Genomic DNA, 20,480 nt, shown 5'->3' with positions numbered 1-20,480 from the left:
CCCCCCCATCCTCCCACCCCCCCACTCCCCCAAACCCCCAGCAAAAAAAGACAAAAACCCAGTGCCTCTTGGCCAGTCACTGGTAAGGATAGAAACAACACAGAGCCCAGCCCAGAGCTTGCCAGAAGTAAGCCACAGTTAATGCCCCCCCAGCTTGCCGGTCCCTGAGGAGGACACCGCGAGGTGGTGGCCCACACCTGCTTCACGCACTTGAGAGTGCGCCGTCTGATGGAAGAAGCAGCCACTGCCCCCCAAGCCCATCCATCAGTAATGCTCTCTCAGCCAAGGAGCCAGAGGAGCAGGCCCGGCATCTCCCGTACAGAGGACCTAGGGAGGCATCGCAAGAAGGTGACACCTTGAATTAGGTGTCTACAGGGCTGGTGGGCATTAGGAGTTAGTGGGGTGCTGTGCAGGTGCAGGGGAAGTTAGAGTGAGGAGAAGGGTGCAGGCATGCAGTGAGAGGGGTCATTGGGGCACTGACTGGCTACAGGGCATGGGCTGGTGGCCGGGATGAAGCTGCTGCATTGGATGGGGAGTGTTATGAGGAGCTGACCTTTACCCTGTGGTCAGTGGGAACCATTTCAGGGGTTTGAAGTGTGGGATGAGATTTTCTTTCTAGAAATAGCACTGTGGTGGTACAGTTGAGAGTGGCATGAAAGCCAGGAGGTGGTCATGGGAAGGCACGTTTGGGGCAGTGTGGGGTGGGGGCTGAGGAGTTGGGGAGCCATACAGAGAGATGAGAGAGGAAGTAGTGGGTGAGAGAGAGGCGGGGGGCACTCAGGGCCTCAGAATAGTGGTCAGGGAGTAAGAGGGCCTGGTGGCTCTGGGACTCCCCATGAGGCTCCTTAAGGGTGTAGCCTTCTGACTGAGAGCAATCCCTGGGAGCAGGAGGTTTGGGGGAGCCACTGAGCCCAACTTGGGATGTGCCTGTTATGAGGTTCCGGGAGGCGTCTGGAGGCAGGAACAGTAGAGCTCAGCAGTGAGGGGCACTGGGGACCCTTGCTGGGGGACCATGGGAGCAGAAGCCTCAGGAAAGAGGAGAGCAGTGATGCAAGCCACATAGTGGGGGACGGAGGGGGAGCTGGGGTGCACTGCCGGCTCGGGTAGGCTGCTGTGGTGGGAGCTGGATCTGGACTGTGTTTTCCTATGGGTCCCCATATACAGAGAGGTCCGGGTGGGCTCAGCTGCCAAGAAGGGGGTTCAGGATGGTACAGCCGTCCTGCAGCCGTCTGTAGCCATCATAGCGAGGGTGTTGGCCATCCCAGCCAGATTTAGCCCAAAGGACAGTAGGCAGTGTTGCTATGTGTATGTATGTGTGTGTGTATATGTAGGTACAAGCCTTGGTGTGTGTGTGCCCATGGATGCCAGAACACTAGGCACAGTGAGTATGATTCTGGAATGCTGTGTGCCCAGGACTTCCTCGGTGGGACTGTGACCACTGGACACTGCGTGGGGCAAGGACTCGAGTCTCTCTTGGGCACTGCTGTGTGGCCCATGCCTAGCACAATAGCTGGCACATTGCATCCAGCATGGACTTGGTGAATGCCTGTGTCCTGGTGAGTGGCTTAGGGCACTATAGCCATCAGGCCTGGGTAGGAATCCATCACTCACTACTTACTCTACCTCTCTGTTCCTTGGGTTTATTGCCTTAAAGTTGGGATTTAAAGTAGCTCTTCGCCTTCTAGAATTATGCCGAGGGTTAAATAAGAAAATCCATGTTCTGCTAAGACTGCATGTATGTGTGAGTGAGTGTGAGTGTGTGTGTGTGTGTGTCTGTGTGTGTGTGTGTGCATGCACGTGTATGTGGGTGGGCATTTGCTGGCTGTGGTTGTGGGCAGCAGCTTCCACCGGCCAAGGGCATGTAGCAGTGCGCCTCCCTCCTGTCGCTGGGCTCTGTCCAGGGGCTGAAACTGCCCAGCCCCATGCAGCGCACGCTGAACCAACCCGGGTGAGGGAGCGAAGCCACGGCTGCTGCTTCCACCCCTGGCCTCCACTCTGGCCAGGCTGGCATTAAACCGTTGAGATATGAAGTGCCACCCTATCCAACACAGGGTCTTTAATTAAATTAATTGCCAGCAACATTGTAAAAATGCTGATGGGGTCATAAATGGCGCTTCAGCAATGCCGTTCATCATCCCTTCGGACTTGCTGGGGACTCACCTGGCCTGGCAGGGCTGAGAACCCCAGGGAGCTCTGCAGCCACCAGGGCCTCTGGCAGGCAGACCAAGGGAGAGGGGAGTTGGGGGCACCTTGTTTTAAGGATGCATGTGTGCAACAATTGTACCGCTTGCAGCTCAGTCCGGATGGTTAACCTGGCGAGGGGCGGCTCTGGAACTGGCTGGGGCAGCGGGGAGGGGAAGGGCAGGCGGCATCCTTCAGCCTGCTGGCAGGTCGGAGGTACCCTTGATCCACGGGGAGTGTGAGAATCGGACCCAGCCTGGCCACTGATCGCTGAGTGACCTTGAGCAAGTCCCTATCCCCTCTGAGCCCCAGCTTCCTCATTAGGAAGACAGGTAGACCCCCAACCCACCTGCCTGCCCAGAACGCTCCTGGCCTCCCTCCCACAGCCTCCTGCACTGTAGGGAACAGTGCCAGAGATCCTGTTAAGTCCTTTCAGCCAGGGCTGCCATAGGCACTGGCAGGGCCCAGAGCTTGCATGCTGACCTCCCACTAGCACTGGGGAGGAGGCTGGGCTGGCGCCCACCCCCCACCTCTGCCAGGTGAAAGGTGGAGGAAGCTTGCCACGCACACGCGCACACACGCACGCACGCACACACACCACCACTACCACCCCAACCAGGAACGCCCACAGCAGCACACACTGCACCAGCCGAAGATTCCATAGTAGGAGAAAGCCCTCCTTCCCTAGTTCTCTCTGGGCTGTGCGACCACATAATTACCCTGGATTCCATTCTATTTAATTGCAGCTTATTAAATTCTAACCAGCCAATTATCAGCCACAATTACAGCTTAATTCAGGGACACAATAGCTATTTTATCGTTTGTTAATCAAATGCTTATTTAGGCCTCAGCTTTATTAACTATTTCTCTGGCCCATAGCAAGGCCCTGCGGTAGGAAGGGGCAATGGGAGGAGGCCCCTGGGACCTGTCCCCCCATCACAGCACTCCCTCCCTTGGCATCCCGCTAGTTTCTAAGTCTCCTTCCCTGGTGGGTTTGGGGACCTTAGTGATGGTAGCAGTGTGACAGAGTGTGGGCACTGGGTCAGGTCAGGTCCGAAGACCCGAGTTTGTGGGTTCCTGAGCGTCGTGCGTGTTTATCAAGCACCTGCTATATGCCAGGCCCAGGGCTGGGTTCTGGGATTACAGCAGTGAACCTAACTACCGTGGTCCCCTCTGTCATGAACATTTCAGGGAAGGGGACATGGAGAGTAACAAGCAAACAAGTTCCCAAACAAGATGACTTCTGGTAGTGGTGAGTGCTGTGAGGAAAATAGCCTGGGAAGGATAAGGGAGGCTAGAAGGGGCACCTTCAGACACGGTAGCTTGGAGGAGGTAACAGTGCAGTGGAGACCTGAGGGATTCAAGGGAGCAGCCGTGGAAGAGCAAGGGGCAGCATGTTAGAGGCAGAAGAAGCAAGTGCAAAGGCCCAGGCGTGAGATGAGCTTGGAAGGCTTGAGAAAGAGCATTGGCATGGACACAGAGTTAGCAGAGGACAGCAAGGTGGACAGGGCCAGACACTGGTCCAGTCAATGCCCAGAACCTGTGCCCTATGCCTGGCCGTGACTGAGAGGTGTCAAGAACCCACTCAGCCCTTTGGAGCGTGATGACCTTACGTAAGTCCTGAGCTTGCATTCCCTGCCTGTAGAGTGAGGGGCCAGCAGAGCGCTCCTGAGCACAGCTTCCAGGTGACACGCCTGGTGTGTGGCAGCCACGGGCAGTATGGCCTGGCCATACCAGGTGTGAGTGTCCCTCAAGCAGACAAAGTGACACCGTCCTCCACCCCTACTTGCTTTGTCCTTTGCAGTTAGGACTGTCTGTGTGTCCTTCTTATGGCACCTGTGTCTGTCCTTGTGACCAGGCCCCCGGAGCCCACTGGGGAAGGGGGTGACTTTCCTCTGATCTTGGGTGGGGGTGTGGCTGCCGCTGCTGTGGCACTTCCACGCAGGCATCGTCATGGAAACAGGAGTGCCGTGCACGCGTGTATGTGACTGTGGGCCAGGGTAGCAGCCCCCCACCCTGTTACTGCCACCTCATGCACACTCCTAGAAGGGAGAGGCTGCAGCTGCGTCTTTCCTCACTCACTGACCATGCACCCACTGGGGCAAAAGAGCCTGGCCTCAGACCTGTGCCCCTGCCCGGGGAAGTCCTCACTACTGGGAGCGATAAGCAGCAGCCCACAAGACGAATGACTGAGGGATGGGCCCAGGGGCAGAGCAGGGAAAGAAGAGAGGCTTTGGTGCGCACCTCCAGCCCCCAGGCAGGGGGGCAGCCTGGTGCGGGGTCAGCATGTGTGCCCTGGATGAGAAAACCGAGGCTTAAGAAACAGCAGCAGCCGGGGTGAGGGGGTCCTACAACAGCCGAAGGAGCCCCAGAAGAAGCAGACAGGCTGCGCAGAGATTCCTTACGTGTTGGATTTGGAGGAATTCTGAGGCACCTACCCCAGCTTGGCCTGACCCTGTGGCACCCCATTGTCACCTCCAGGCAGGTCCATGTGTCCGAGCTGCAGCCTGGAGCCTCAGGGTTCTTGGTGCGGCTCCCAGGTCTGTGGTCCCAGGGCCCCCAGCCCACCATCCCTCCATGGCCACCCCGTCCCGCCGCTGTCTGTGCGTCTCTGACAGCAAGTGCGGCTTCATCCCTGCTTCTCAGAGTCTCTCAGGGGAGCTCCATCATCGTGCAATTGCCCACATTTAAAACCTAGTAATTCAGGAAGCCATCTTGGGCCATGGAGGTACAAGTTGGCAGGAGAGCAGAACTCCCGGTTCCCTGCATGTCTCTGCCACCCCCTAGCTCCCCACCCGCCACTGTGGCCCTGGCTTCCTGCCCCAGCCCGTCCCCAGACCTCTCAGGCACACTCTGCCTCCCTGGGGTCCAACACAGGTGCTTTAGAAATCAGGTTCACCCCCCCATTGATTTCCTTGATCGCTGGCTTGATTAATTGGAGGGCAAGCAGAGCCAGCTTCCCATTGGATTTGAGTGTGTGTCTTCCACTTCCAGCCTTCCTCTCTGGGTCTTGGGTTCATTTAAGGGGGTGATGTTCACCATGCATTCAACAAACACCTACTGGGCACCCGCTGTGCATCACACGCGGCCAGGCTCCGGGGACGTGCAAAGGGATGTCACCATTCGGTCTCTGCCTTCACGGTACTGACTGTGGGGAGACAGACTTGTGGATGGGGACGATATGAGGCGGGAGGCACTGGGTCAGTTCAGCTGAGCTGTGGGAGATCAGAGGAGGTGTGGCGGGCTCTGGCTGGGGGTCCGGGAAACTTCCCAGGGGAGGACGTATTTGAGCAGGCCTCGAAGGGCAAGTAGAAGTCACCCAGGCAGATGGAATTACCAGGCCTTCGGTACTGGCCCAGAAGAAAGAGAGTTTCCCTTCCCAGCAGCCCCACCCAAATCCCAGAGTCCCATCAGGTCACATGGGACGACCTGTCCGTCTGGGAACCAGTCCGTGTCAGATACCCACTGCTGGGGCAATTTATGGGCTCAGCCCACCTGGGCTGAATGAGCACGTGGGCTGAAGGGGGTCGAGGGAGAGCGTCCTCTGCAGAAAAGCAGGTACCCTTAGCCAGAAGGCGAGGGAGGCAGAGCCTGGCATGCAGTGTGCACACGCCCTTGAGGAACTGCAGAGTCAAGGTGCCATCCCACCGGGCACACTTGGAGGAAGGCTCTAGAGGCAAGGCCAAGTGGCAGCTCAGGCTCTGCACCAACAAGGCCTCCAGTGCCAGGTGAAGGGCATGGATCATTAGCCTGCAGCACTCTCTCCTCTCCCCCTGCCCCGGGGTCTATGAAGCCCGGACACCCAGGCCCCATGGAGACCTACCAAATGCAAATCTCCAGGCAAGGCAGTCAAGGAACTTAAGTGCCCAAGGGTCAGGGGTCTCCAAGCTGGGTGAATGGGCAGGAGAAGTTCAGGTAGAGAAGGAGAAAGACGCCAGGCCCTGGCTCCCTCCTCCACCACATTTCCAATCCCAAATATGTCTCAAGCATAGCCAAAGCAGGAACTTGTGGCTCTGACTGCCAGGACTATTGGGAGGTTGAAAGGAGCAAGGGGCGGCAGGGGCAAGGCGGGCCCGGGGAAGCAGCGCTCACATCTCCTGGCTGAATGAGGCTGGATGACACCCTGCCCCCGCCCCCCCCCCACTCCCAGGACTCAGTCTTTGCTCAGATAATATGAGTTCATTAATAGCTTGATTAATCACACCTCATATTTTCATGGTGCTTTTAAAAATAAAACATTTGAAAGCACTTTCACACCCACCCTGGGCCTCAGAGTTGCACGGTGGGTCTTATCATCCCGCTGCAAGTGAGAAAGAGAGCGCTCTGAGGAGCAGCAGGGCAGGGACCACGCATGCCCATGCAGGAGCCCTCTCCCGCCTACGACTCCACCTGCGGGCCTCTCTGCACAGCCTTGGGCTCTCCCGGCAGGGCAAGAGTGAGGTGGCCATCCTTGGCAGAGCGGTTGAAATTCAAGAGAGATCAAGGGGTAGTCATTCAGTCACTCAACAAACACTCCATCAGCATCCTGGGCTCCCGCCCCAAGCAAGTACAACAGTGTGCAAACTATTCTGAAAGTACCAGTTCTGAAGGCACCATGGAGAGAGGCTCAGGGGACAATGTGGGCACTGGGACAAGTGACAGATAGTGTGGTTCCAGGAAGGCATCCCAGAGGAAGTGGCACATTTGCTAAAACTTGAAGACTGGGTGAGAGCTCCCAGATGGACCGCATGGGGCAGGTCTGCCACGGGGTCCCCTCCATTAGATGCTCCCTCATCCACCTGCCCACTGCCTCTCCTGCCTCCCTCCACTTGTTCATGTGGGAAGATCTCATCATTCCCTTGCACACAGCTCTCCAGAGGCTCCCATTGCCATTGCAGTAGAATCCCAGCTCCCTACTGGACCTAAAGATCCCAGGTCAGGCCCCTGCTCCCTGTCTCTCATGAGTCTTCCCTGCCCTCCCTCCACTCTGGCCATGCTGACCTCCTCACGGGCCTCACACAAGCCTGTCTGTTCTCCGCCTGACAGCCTTTGCTGCTCCCTGTTCCTAAAACCCTCTTCCATCTGGCTTTGGCATTCAGGGCTCTGCTCGGATATCACCTCTGCAGAGAGATCTGCCCCAAGTCCTCCTCCCCTCCAGAGCCCTTGAGCCCACACCCTTTCTGAAATAGCACCCCTTTACCTACGGCGTAACCCTCAGCAACATCTGGAATCCTTTATTTATCCTCCAACTTGGAGAGTAGGGGCTGTGTTTGTCTTGCTCACTCTATCCCAGAACAGGTCTGGCACTCCAGAAGTGTTTGTTTGAGTGAATGAACAAATGAATACATTTCAGGTCATGGGAGCCCTATGCGAGGGGAGGGAGTCAGTCCCAGGCTCAGCTCTGGCCAAGCCCCACCTGCCTCCACATACACACAGCGGAACCTACGTGGTCTCCCAAGCCCTTCTCCCTTGTTGTTCATTATGAGGGATGCTGGGGGTGGGGACTGCTTGGAATGTTGCTTCTCTTAATGGGGCATCCAAGAGCAGGGGTGTTGGCTCGGGCTGACTTGGGCAGCCAGTGCCCTCCCAAGACAGGTGGGGGCCAGCTGGCCAGCCCTAGGGCTCACTAGAAGTGGGATCATGCTTTGGGGTCTGATCTGTATGCAGGTGACCAAGAGCCTATTGGGGATCTGCCAGTAAGTGGAAGTGGTTTTCTAACTGATTTCCGGTAAGGCAGCTGGGCCACGGCCTTAGCAGGTAGGAGAGCCTTGGCTGGGGCCTGGTGAACCAGAGCCTCTTGGGGAAGTGAAGGCTGGGATTTGGGGCTTGCCGGGGCTGTATGCGGCCTGCACCTTCCAGCCTTCCTGAAGCCCCTGGGTGTCCAACCCAGCAGAGCAATCCTCCCATGTTCGTTGTCTCAGTGGCCCCAAGGGCAGCAGCAGCAGGCAACCCACTCCAAGTCCCCAGTTGTGAATGCCAGCACTAGGCAGCCTTGAGCTTAGCTGCCCGCCTGTTTCTCCTGTGTAAGAGTTACAGCACCAGTGAAGCCAGGCCCTGGGTGCAGAGGGCAAAGCGATATGTGTAGTTGCCTGGGGGAGTGAGGTGGAGGACCCCTCTTTCCAGAGAAAGTGACAGTAGAGCTGGGCCCTGAGGAGAAGGTAGGGAAGTGCTGGCAGAGGAGGGAGGAAGGGGGTTTGAGACAGAGAAGACCATGGGCAGAGACCTAGAGGTGGTGGGGGTGGTGCCTCGAAGGGATCAGTGTTTCTGCACAGGAAGGCTAGAGAGCTGTCTGTGCTGAACGGAAAACTCAGGGATGCCAGCCAAAAGCAACTGGCTCCATCCTGAAGTACCCGTGGGAGCCAGGCACACAGTAGAAAGCAGAGGAGGCAGGCCAGGGTAAGACAATAGGGAGTGGTGGGGACTGTGGCAAACTAGAGAGCTTGGGCCCTGTGGGAAGGATCACCTGTCACTGGGCGGGGAGCATGGACTGTTTGGTGTTGTCTTTTTTTTAGACAAGTACAGGATTCAGTCAAAGACAGAGATGCTCACTCTAGTGGCTTGTGGTAAGGAGGGGGAGGGACCCACGGCTCATGCTCTGCCTTAGTTCAGGCAAGAAGCCTAAGGGGGACAGTGAAGGGTCAGGCCAATCATGTGCTGACCACGGGGTCACAGGCTTCAGGGCCAGAGGAGGAGAAGCCCACTCTGGCCGCCTCCAAAGCTTCTAGTAGCTCCAAGAGGACATCCGTTGGGGCCTGAATTTACCCCGACCCGTAGCCTCAGAGTGTCCTTGGTAGAGGGGATAGCTGCAGCCTGGAGGGTGCCCCCGGGTCCACCCCGTAAATGACTCCCCTCAGGGTGAGGAGGGTAAGGCCGCACCAGCGTGGCGTGACGGAGGCCCTGGAGAAGTGAGCTATGTCCCTTATTGGTCACAGTACATTTATTTTTCATTAGCAGTTAAATGCAGACATGAGGGATTGTGCTGGGTTCGGCAGGCAGCTGACGTGAGCAGTGCTTGGTGCTGCAAGCAATAGGGTGCCTTGAGGGCCACTCGCTGCCCGTATTCCCGGCTGGAACCCCTGCCCTTCCATCTCTGAGCTAGTGGGCAGGCGCCGGCCATTGCTTCCAGCCTCCGTGAAGTGAGGTGCGGGGAAGCCTGGAACCTGCCACTGAGGGGTCCAATCCCCCGCTGGAGCTGCTGACCCCTGCCCCCCCCAACCCTCCAGGCCCCACTCAGTGGTCAGGCTTGGCCCTTCTCTGGGCGGCCGTGGGGTCTGCGGAGACACCATGTCTAGAGGGGCCCCAGGCCTGCTGGCTCCCCGATCCAGGCCTGCATGCAGGAGCCCACACTCCCGTTCGTGTGCACACCTTAGGCCTGCGCCTGCCCCAGCCCTCCCTAGCGGAGTGGCGAGTGGCCACCCAGTGACAGCGAAGAGGAAGTGTAATAACAAAGGTCACGACACTTTTTGAGTCCAGGGTCCGAGCCAGCGGGTGCGAGGGCTGTGACTTCACCCTCGGAGCTCAGTTTCCATCTGTAAGATGTCTAGACCGTTCCTCCCCTCTGCCTGCACCCCCACATTCCTCAGCCTCCACCAGACCCCAGGGGGAACTGGCAGAGCCCTGGAGCAGGCGGGATGGAGAAAGGGAAGCTTTGTTTCCCCAACGGCAAGTGTGCTTCCTGGGCAGGTTGGCCTTGGTCTTGAAGCTGAAGGAAAGTGCATAGGCCACGCCAAAGAGAGCTCAAAGAGGAAAAGACAGGCTGGGGAGAGGCCGGGGGGAGGCGGTGGATGGCCGTGCTGCAGATGCCATCTGGCTGAGTCAGAAACACCCTTCACACCCCCCATCCCTCCCACCCAAGGGCAGGACTCCCCACCCCAACCTGAGGGCAAGGCATCCGGCTCTGTGCCTCAGTTTCCTCAAAGATATTGCTGTATGGCTGCTGAGTTAGGGGAGAGGCATTCCTTTGCCCTCAGAAATGCAAAACCGCTAGGCCCTGGCGTGAGCCAGGCACAGTGCCTTTTCTCATCTCCTCCTCACAGCTGCCCGAAGAGTGGGGTGCTCCCTCTGGCAGGCGAGGAGACGGGCTCGCGGTGGGGGTGTGTGTGCCTGAAGTCACACCAGGTTTCAGCCTCTCTTGGCTGGCATTCTCAGCTCACCTAGCTGGCCCAGGACACCCACAGGACCAGGCACAGATCCCCTCCCCAGAATCACAGTCTGGGGTTGGAGAGGACAGTCTCCCACCTTGGAAAGAGCGGCCCTGTGCAAACGGGAGGGAAAGGGCCGTGTGGCTGCCCTCCACACAGAGAGGGAGCCAGGCCTTCTTGGGTTAGAAGCCCACTGTGGGTTTCGGACTGCCCCCAAAAGGGTAGATGGTAGAAAACCCAAGAGGCCGACCATGTGAGGGACCTCCAGAGTCTCCTGAGGGACAGACGGGACCTCGGTGTCACAGATGACTAATGGGTGAATGGCTAATTCACCCAAGGTCACCACTAGCAAGGAGCTGCATTGGTCTCTGAAACCCATGTTCTTCCCTCTTTATGCCCAGAGGCCACTGTTGATTATGAGAGTGGGTTGTGAGAAATCACAGTGACCCTGAGGGAAAAGCCAGGCTGTAAGGGGCCTGTTTGGTGGGCCACTGGCTGGAGGCTGAGGTCACCCCATCTCCATCTTCCCACTCCCTCCCAACTCACCCTTCACCCTCCCAGGGGTCCTGCTGGTCCAACAGCCTGTCAGACTTCTGTGGGGGAGGGGGGATGACCTCCGCCAAAGCCTCAGAGCCAATTACCTGTGTCATTAGCAACAAATGACTTGTGGATGCTTGTGGTTTTCAGTTAAAATTAGAAGGAAGCATGTATTTGGGTCTCCTTGAAGGGGCGGGACCTAGCCTGGTCCCTCAGGCTCCCAGACACACACTTCTAGCTCCCACCCTGCCCGGCAGCACAGGCTCCCCGTCCCCCCACCCCTCCCCTGGGCCTCTCCTATAGCACGGCCACCAGCAACCCCCATATTCTCCCTCACAGCTGCCCCTTCGCCTCCTTCTTTCATATGCTATTTTCTGAGCACCCCCGCTTCCAGGAGCCGAGAATGGAAATGAACCCAGAAGTGGCCTCAGAGATGCTGGACATGGGAGGAAGGGACCCTGCCCACCTGTCCTGCTGGGGTCTTCTCCCTCCCTCCAGCACTCTCTGGACCTCTGAGGGTGGTGGACTGCCTCCCCAGGTCCCTGAACTTCTACCTGAGTAACAGGAGGCCCTAACTTCTGTTGTCTGTGGAGGGCCCCCTAAGGGCTGGGACTCCCACCCCCATCTCATTTCTGCTCTCCATAGTCTTCCGAAGTGGGTGGGCTCTCCCCATTTGGCAGAGGGGACACTGAGGCTCAGGGGAGCATTCAGTAGCCTGGGTCGCTGGGCTGGAGGTGGGAGCCTGGCCCCATCAGCTGCCTTCCCAGAGCCCAGCCCCAGCCCCTGAATGAGCACGCAGCCCCCACGGGCCCCACAATCCTGCCAGTGGCCCCGGCTCACCTTCCTGCTCTGCCCCCACTGCAGGTGCCCAGCAGAGTGCTACGGTGGCCAACCCGGTCCCCGGTGCCAACCCAGACCTGCTTCCCCACTTCCTGGTGGAGCCTGAGGATGTGTACATCGTCAAGAACAAGCCGGTGCTGCTGGTGTGCAAGGCCATGCCTGCCACGCAGATCTTCTTCAAGTGCAACGGGGAGTGGGTCCGCCAGGTGGACCATGTGATAGAGCGCAGTACGGATGATGGCAGCGGTGAGTCCTGGCTGCGCAGCCAGGCAGGGCCCAGGGAAGGGGAAGCCAGTTTCCACCTCAGGGAAAACGGAGGCCCAGAGGGGGGGCTTGCGATCGCCTCTGGCTGCACGCCTGTGAGGAGGCCAGGATGTCACCAGCCCCGTGCCCACCACCCCAGCTCCCCAGAAGAGGCAGGACTCCCACACCTAGGTCTCCCTGTATGTACACAGGGGCCTTCCCTAGGAGGCCACTCCCTCACCAGACCTGACCACTTGGGAGGGCGTGAGTAAAAGGGAACTCCCTCCAAAGGCCCCCGGATGCTGACACAGGGCTGGGCTAGGCCAGGGGCAGCCTGGTGAGAGGTGCCAGCAAAGAGAGGGAGTTGGGAGGGAGTAGCTCTCAGAGGACAGAAGAGCTCACAGGCCTCATACTCCGTGAGTGTTTGATCTGCGTGCCCCGTTCACTCACTTGCACATTCCCTGAGCACCCGCTTTTGTGCCAGCGACAAGCCACCACCCTCAGAGAGCCCCAACTCCTGCAGAGAGGTGGTTGGCACGGGGAGCTCTCAGTGAGCCCTGGGGGCTATGGCGGCAAGAGGAAAGCAGACTGAGGCTCCTCAGAGGAGGTGACGTAGAAATGAAGGTTCTGAGAGCTAGTCCAAAAGAGGAGAGGGGAATGGCATTCCAGGAAAGGGGCTCAGCATGAGCAAAGGCTTGGAGTCAGAGAGGCTGGCGTGCTGCTCAAGGTGAGCAGGGAGAGTGGGGTGTGTGCACAGGGAGCAGTGGTGCCATCTGGAAGACTCACCCATCAGGCTCTGGAGTGGGGTCACAGTCCCATGGGATTTCAAACTGCCAAGTGGCATGGTCAGAGCTACGGGTGACACTTGGGGCCCATGTGGGTGAGGGGACTGATGGAAGGGGCAGACCCAAAGACACAGAAGAGAGGGAACCAGTGAGACTGAGCGAAGATGTGGAGGGAGGGGTTCCAGAAACCCCAGGCAGACTCAGGAAGTACCGTTCCCGTGGGATACCCCATTCTGTGCCCCTACCCTGGCCTCGGGCAGCGTGTGGGCTTTGGGATGTGAGTGAGAGCGCTTGCCTGGGTCCCAGCACTCCCCAAGAGCAGGCCTGGCGGAGCTGACGACCCTCCCTTCCTCCTCACTAGCTGGACCCCAGTTCAGTTTACTTCTTCTCCCTTCGCTCTGGCGCTCTGTGAGGCCCCCATGTATGAGAAACCCTCAGGTTGAGTCCCGAAACACACAGCACACACTTGTGGGGCTGTGGCCATCAGTGTGAGACGAACATAGGCTGGCCGTGCCCAGGACAATTCATGCTGATGTCAAGGCAGACAAGAAACCTCAGGCCCAGAAGGGTGGCCTAAGCTGCCAGGCAGGAGGGTCTGGGTAGCCCAGGAAAGATTCCAGATGAGGAGCAATTTCCAAGCATGAGTCTTAAAACCTCCTGGAATGAGCATTTCCCAGGCAGAAGGGCCACAAGACCCAAACGCAGAGACCCAGGTATGGACAGAAGGGGCTCTGGGGGGCACACAGCTGGACATGGGGTTGCGACCACACCAGAACCTTGGAAAGTTGGTGCTGGGCAGAAGGAGACTGCAGGACGGGCCCTTGCCTGGGAGAACTTGGAAGCTGTCCCAGTAACCGTGATGTGAGTAGCCTTGAGTTTAGGCAGCGGGTGACTTGGTCCTCAGAGCGAGGCTGTCATGTTACAGATGGCTGTGACTCATCAGGGCCCCAAAAGGGTTCCAACCAAACATTCCGGTCTCTAGAAGTCACACTTGACTCAGGCCTCCTTGCTGCCAGGTGTTGGCTCCTGAGTTAGTGGTTCCTGCCCCGGCCCGAGCCCTGCACTGGCTGGGCCTAGACACAGCTGCTACTTACTTGCGGCTTCTTTCTTGCAGTCCTCAGAGGTTAACTCTGTGCCAGGCCTAGGTTAGCGCCCAAGATGATCGGCCACCTTCGGACCCCACCTTCAGACCCCAGCAGGTACCAGAAGCCTCCCTGCCCCTGCAACTTTAGGGCCTGGTGAGGTGTCTGCCCTCCCTGCCCTGGGCCTCAGTTTCCTCATCTGCAAAATGGGAGTGAGGAGGGTCCCCTTGCAGGTTGGTAGGAGAAGCCATGAGAACTCATGGACCCTGTGTGAACCCAGCTCCAGGCCTTTCTTCTCTTCCCACCCCACACCTAGGTCCCAGCACCACTTTGGGGCACGGTGAGGCCTCCCACTGACAGAGCCCCCAGGAAGAGGACAGATGAGGAGAAGGAAGCTATAGTCAGAGACCTGCCTTCCTGCATCATTAAGGGCCTGTCTGGAACTTCTTAGAAGTTTGAAGGCTCTAGGCCAGTCTCCAGCTGCTCCCAGGTTCCCCTTCCAGGCTTCCCCACAGACCCCTCCTTGTCTCCTGCCATCAGGAGGTCTGGAATCCAAGGCTTGGCTGAGACCCAGGTCAGGGCCTGCATAGCGGTCACAGGCTGGGCCACATATGCCAAGACCCACCACCCCACACTCCCCAACAGACTCTTCTGGCCTTGCTCCCTTCAAACCAGGTGGAGAGCAGAGCTCGTGGGGACATATCCCTCCCATAATCACTGTGGCCCTTTCCTGCCCTGAGCATACAAACTCAAGCGTCCCATGGCCAGCACATCTGACTTTGTATTGATCTTGATTTCTCAACCCAAAACCATTGAGTGCTTTGAGAAGAGATAGGCTTCCCTTGCTCAGGAACAGATGGCACTACAGTGGGGAGTGGTGCTGTGCAGGGACTCAGACCGAAGACCCTGACTCAGAAACATTCTGTTGTCAGGCGGGTATGGAGGAGTCCTAGGTCAGCGCAGATCTGCAGCCCCGCCCATTCCTGTGTGGGTAGCTGGGTGGACACCCCAAGAGACAGCACTCCTCTCTTCCCCTCACTTGTCCCCATTCCCCATCCAGAAGGCCAGGAGGAGGGACCAAAGCCTGAAAACCCTCAAACCCAAACCTGCTGATGCTATAAAAGCCCAAAATCAGAGACCAAGCCTTGGAGTCCCACCTGGGAAGGTAATTTATTGTGTGTCAAACAAACTGGTTATTAGAAGCAGATTGATGAGAAAGTGAGAATCTAAACCCCAACTTGGCCTCAGAGCCCAACCTCCACCCCTCTAACCCTCCATCTCCCAAAAATACTCAAACACCCACACTGGGGCCTCCCCATGTGCCCACAGCATTTACACACCCACTCATACCCCACATGCTCCGGGGCCAACAGGGACACTGCATCCTTCCTCCCTGGCATCTGCCCAGTGACCTGCAGGGATGAAGGCACCGTCTTCACATCAAGGACCAGCAGGGTAGTGTCTGGGTCTCCTCCTGGATCCACCACCCTCCTGGAGCTTGTGGGCCTCAAGGGTGCTGCCAGATCTGGGACATCATGGACAAACTTGGCCCTCATTCATGGCAGCAGGAAGGAGATGAGGGGGTGGCAGTGGCAGGACAGAGAGGGGAGGAGATGGGGATAAAGAAATAGGAGTGCTTAAATTTAGTGCTGTTCTCCCCAAACTGAGTTGCCTGAGCTCCCACCACCACCATGGGGGATGCAGTAGTCCATCCATCCACAGACCTGTCCACTCAGGAAGGGTACCAGGTTCAGAATGTTCTAAGTCTCTCACCACTAACCCTAGAGGCTTAGAGCTGGAGGGCCCTGTCACCACCCCCAAGTGTATACACGGCTCCTTGTACTTGTCAGGTAGCTGAGCCCAGGGCCCTTCTCCTGTATACAGACCCTGTGAGGGACCCTCTGTTCTCAGCCCTCACCCTACCGCCAGAGAATACACACATTTTTCACCTTCGAGAAAAGGGGTTGCAGGCAGTGGCCAGAACAGAGGGAGCTCAGCCATGATGACCTCAGCCAGAGGTGGACACCACCCCCCTCCACATCTCCTGTGAGAGCTTGCTGGGGGCAAGGGCAAGGGGGAAAAATCTGGGGACCCGGTGTGGGAGCTAGAGAGACTCACGAGGAGGGGTCTGGGCAGGGGTCAGGGAAAGACATGTTGAAGAAGTTAAGAGGGAAAACAGCCTCCCGGCCTGCCTGCTCAGCTGGGCTGCTGCCCCTCCTGCAATGCAGCCCTAATTGAATTTCTCTGTTAACAATGGAAACACATTGGTTGCCCGGCCTCTCTCCCTTTTTCTGATAAGCCAATGACCCAAGGGAAATTGGGGTCACGAGAAGGAGAAATTGGAAACAATCTTGTCTCACTCCTGGGGACACTGGTTTTGGCCAAGGGCCAGGGGACTAGAAGAGGGCTAGGATCTCCTGTTCAGGGTCCTCAGAGGATTTGGCCTCCTCAGTGTCCCATTTTCGGGGTCCAGGTATGGCAGAAGGTAGAGGGGCTCAGTCTGTCCTTGAGCGGAATCCCTTCAGCCCAGCCCAGTCAGGGCAGAGAGGGTCCCAGATGCCCATCACTGGCCAGCTTCTCCTCTGCAGACTGCCCCCTCACCCGCCCCCCACCGCTCCTCGGTGAAATGGGCAGGGGGGACCCCTGAACGCACTGTGGATTCAGACAGCCCTGAGCAGCTACAGCAAATCACTGTCTCTCTAAGCCTCTGTTTCCTTATCCGTAGAGTGGGAGCAATACCATCCGAGGGAGTAGATTGAAGAAAATAAGCCAGCATGTGGGAAACCCTGGCTAAGCCCCAGGGGTCTATTATCATACTACACAATCGCTGTAATTTTACTGTTAATAGCTGTTATTATATTATCACATGTCATAATCTACCTGCTAAACCCCAGGGAGAGGAACCAGATCCTTCCTCACCTTTTTTAACCACAAAGGCCCCAGAGCTATCCTATCTGCTCCACCCCTTCTGCCTTGGGTCGTTGAAGGCCAGTCTCTGTAGCCCAAAACTCCTCTGTACTGTTGTCTCTGAAACAACAGCAAGCCCGTTTAGAGACATTTCTGCGGCTACAGGGAGACAGGACTTGGGTAACAAAGTATAGTGAATGGAATTGCTAAGAACTGGCTCCTGGCCTTTGGGAGATATTAATGGAGCATCCCCGGGGCTCCCTCAGAGTTCCTTCCAGGCTAAGGGTTGCCTTCAGGGTCCACTCTCCTTCTGAGCCAAAGACCCCCACACATCTGAGCGGCCAGAACTGTGTGAGGCTTGGCACAACCAGAACTCTGGCTACCCACCCCTCCTTCCCGCCCAGGGTTGCCCGCCATGGAGGTCCGCATCAACGTCTCGAGGCAGCAGGTGGAGAAGGTGTTTGGGCTGGAGGAGTACTGGTGCCAGTGTGTGGCGTGGAGCTCCTCAGGCACCACCAAGAGTCAGAAGGCCTATATCCGCATTGCCTGTGAGTCCAGGGCCTGGCCCTTGGTCAGGGGTGGATGGAGGGTATCACCAAGGATAAGGGTCTGTTCAGAAAACCTCAGGTCCTGCCTAGATGGCGGAGAAAGTGCCTCTGTCCACTCCCCAGCCACTCCCATATCCCCCTAGTCACTTGGCACTTTCTCTAGCCATGCGCCACAGCCGCTGCGGGACCAGGGGACAGGGCCAGCCAGGCTGAGCCAGCATGAGACACTCGGGCTGGAGGACACTCTTGCTCTTCTCCCAGATTTGCGCAAGAACTTCGAGCAGGAGCCGCTGGCCAAGGAGGTATCCCTGGAGCAGGGCATCGTGCTGCCCTGCCGCCCACCTGAGGGCATCCCCCCGGCTGAGGTGAGAGGGGCTCTGGTGCCCGCTCCACAGGTGGGTAGGGCTCCCAGGTCTTGGGTCCTGCCTGCCCTGACGCCCCCAGGGGCTACTCTCGCTCCAGGTAGGGCCAGCATGGGCGGGCAGTGCAGTGGCATGGCTCCCTCCCCCAGGTGGAGTGGCTCCGGAACGAGGACCTGGTGGACCCGTCCCTGGACCCCAATGTGTACATCACAAGGGAGCACAGCCTGGTGGTGCGACAGGCCCGCCTGGCCGACACGGCCAACTACACCTGCGTGGCCAAGAACATCGTAGCGCGTCGCCGCAGCGCCTCAGCTGCTGTCATCGTCTACGGTGGGCCCCAGTGCTGGTGGGGCAGAGGGGCTCCCAGGCATAGGGAGATGGGCAACGATGTGTGAGTGGCTCCCTATGGAGCCAGGGCCCAGTGGACCAGGCTTGGCCTCCCTGGGAAGGACAGGGAGAGGGCCTGCTGTGGCTATCTGGGAGCCAAGGGGCGTAACTGGGCTGAGGTGTGGGACAGGTTGGTGGTCATCTGTGGTGAGACCATCCCTTGGGTTACCTGTGGGCCAGGGACATTGCGCAAGTGGAGATGAGGGCACAGGATGCAAGTCTAGGAAAAGTAACAGACCACAGCCCATGCTCCTGTGTCCCAGGTGTGGGAAGTTGAGTGTTCCAGGCACCCCAGGAGCAGGCAGAGGGGGCGGGTGCCGGAGTTGCCCTCGTGAAAGACTGGGGTCTGGGCCAGAGGAGCATGGGAGCTGCAGCTAGGCCTGGCTGCCCTGGGCGCTTGCAGAGCCTGCTGGGAGAAGGGGCTGTGGAGCCGGTACTGCCAGGCCCTGGGGGTTAGCGAGCACCAGCACGGGCTCCCCTCCAGGGCTTCTCTACCAGCACAGCCACAGCCCGCCCCTTTCCAGCTCACAGCCCCTCTGCCCTCCTGCCCTGGTCCCTGGGCCAGCATGTCTGAGGAAGCCCCCGCTCCCTGACCCCAGTCCTTCTCTGTCCGGCCAGTGAACGGTGGGTGGTCGACGTGGACCGAGTGGTCCGTCTGCAGCGCCAGCTGTGGGCGCGGCTGGCAGAAACGGAGCCGGAGCTGCACCAACCCGGCGCCTCTCAACGGGGGTGCCTTCTGTGAGGGGCAGAATGTCCAGAAAACAGCCTGCGCCACCCTGTGCCCAGGTACCAGCGGCCGCTGCCTCCCGCATCGCTCCTCACCACGCCATCTCCGTGCCCTGGCTCCATTGTGCCCACCAGCCTGTCCCCCATGGCTCCATCCCACCCACCCACACGCAGGGCCAGGCTCAGTCCAAGGCTGGGATGGGGTTTAGTGTGGTTGGAAGCAGGGCTTGGTCTGTGTCCAGGCTAGGCCTTGGCAGAGGTGCTGAGTCACAGACTCTGCGGTACAGTCAGGACAGGTACAGACAGTGTGGGGCAGGCGCAGGGCACCGCCTGAGTCTACAGAACCACCTATGCCTGGAATCACAGGGTCATCGTGGGACCAAGTGCCCTTGCTGCCCCAGGGCCAGGACGGCCCCATAGTGTGGATAGAGTAAAGCAGGCCCGGCATCATCGTGCCTCCCGTCATTAGCATGCGTCATTCAGGCCAGCCGGACACCAGAGGGTGTGCTCCTTACCACAGCACTGCACCTGGGTCTGGATGCCCAGCAGGGCCGCACTGTCGAACTGCCTATGCCGCTGCCCAGGCTGACCACACCATCTCCTCTCTGTCCCTGTCTCTCCTCTAGTGGATGGCAGCTGGAGCCCATGGAGCAAGTGGTCAGCCTGTGGGCTCGACTGCACCCACTGGCGGAGTCGTGAGTGTTCTGACCCAGCACCCCGCAATGGAGGTGAGGAGTGCCGGGGTGCTGATCTGGATACCCGAAATTGTACCAGCGACCTCTGTGTGCACAGTGAGTCCACTCTGCCCCAGGAGTCCTCTTGATTTTGCCAGGATTGGCCCTGACCAGCCCCAGGGAGGTGACAGCTGAGGGAATCAGTCCCCTGACACAGGTGTACGCCCTCTCCAAAGTTCAGGACCCTCGGGAACTCCCCATCCCTAACATACCCACATATGTGCCCGTGTATACCCCAGTACCTCCCCCGCCTCTCCTGAAACATGCATTCATGGAAATATTTCCCATGTCCCCCAGGCTTCTGGATCCCCCTTCTCTCCTACAGTTTCACCTCCACACGGTTCCCCAAGTGCACACACGAGTCCTGTGGGGACACTGGGCTTGTGAGGCCTGTTAATTACAAGGCCATAAGTAACAATTAAAGATCTCTGTTGGATTTTTTTTTCTCTAGAACACACCCTCCCCCATTCTTTCAATTAAAAACCTAATTATCTGTGTCAATTCCTTTCTGATGGACATTTCTTCCATTATGCAAAGCCCTTCTAAAATCAATATAGCTTCCTCCAGGCAGTCAATCACCCCCACCCCAGCCCTGCCTCAAGCCTGGGGAGGCAGACCAGGAGAAAAGCCCTGGCACCCCAGCTTCTGGCCCAGGGACATGGCTAGGAATTAGATTAGCAGACCCTCTCCTCCAGGAAGTAGAGCCCCTACTTTGGGGATCCCAGGAGCTTCCGCCAGCCCCAGCTGCCCTGGGCCCCAGAAGAGTAGGTTCAGCGTGGCAGTCCACTAGGGCTGCCTGGGAAAGCGTCTCCTCCCCTCCTCCATCCTTCAGTAGCAGCAGCCCCAGACTGAATGAGCAGTGAGAGATGTGATTTGCCCAGAGTGACACAGCAAGGTGGTGGCAGATGCAGGTCTGAGATGCACACATGCTGACTCCATGCTCCCTGCCACCACATTTGCAGCCCCGCTAGTGCTGATGCCCAAGGAGTGAGCACCTCATCCTCCTGGGGTGTAGACCGCTGACCTCT

The 20,480-nt window shown here is 58.3% G+C and overlaps 1 protein-coding gene across 1 annotated transcript in view; it reads left to right on the top strand.

Moving 5' to 3' along the window:
* Positions 1-20,480, top strand: part of LOC111141153 (unc-5 netrin receptor A) — a 60,281-nt gene that overhangs the window by 33,412 nt on the left and 6,389 nt on the right. The window contains exons 2-6 of the mRNA XM_022493514.1: positions 11,703-11,924; positions 17,100-17,243; positions 17,505-17,608; positions 17,755-17,935; positions 19,345-19,509. Of these exons, the coding sequence (XP_022349222.1) occupies positions 11,703-11,924; positions 17,100-17,243; positions 17,505-17,608; positions 17,755-17,935; positions 19,345-19,509 (816 nt within the window). The remainder of the gene's footprint in view (positions 1-11,702; positions 11,925-17,099; positions 17,244-17,504; positions 17,609-17,754; positions 17,936-19,344; positions 19,510-20,480) is intronic.

This window comes from Enhydra lutris, unplaced genomic scaffold (genome assembly GCF_002288905.1).
Source record: "Enhydra lutris kenyoni isolate GAN:26980312 unplaced genomic scaffold, ASM228890v2 scaffoldscaffold5, whole genome shotgun sequence".
Lineage (NCBI taxonomy): Eukaryota > Metazoa > Chordata > Mammalia > Carnivora > Mustelidae > Enhydra > Enhydra lutris.
Note: the sequence above shows the minus strand (reverse complement) of the source record. Positions and strands in the feature narration are given on the sequence as shown.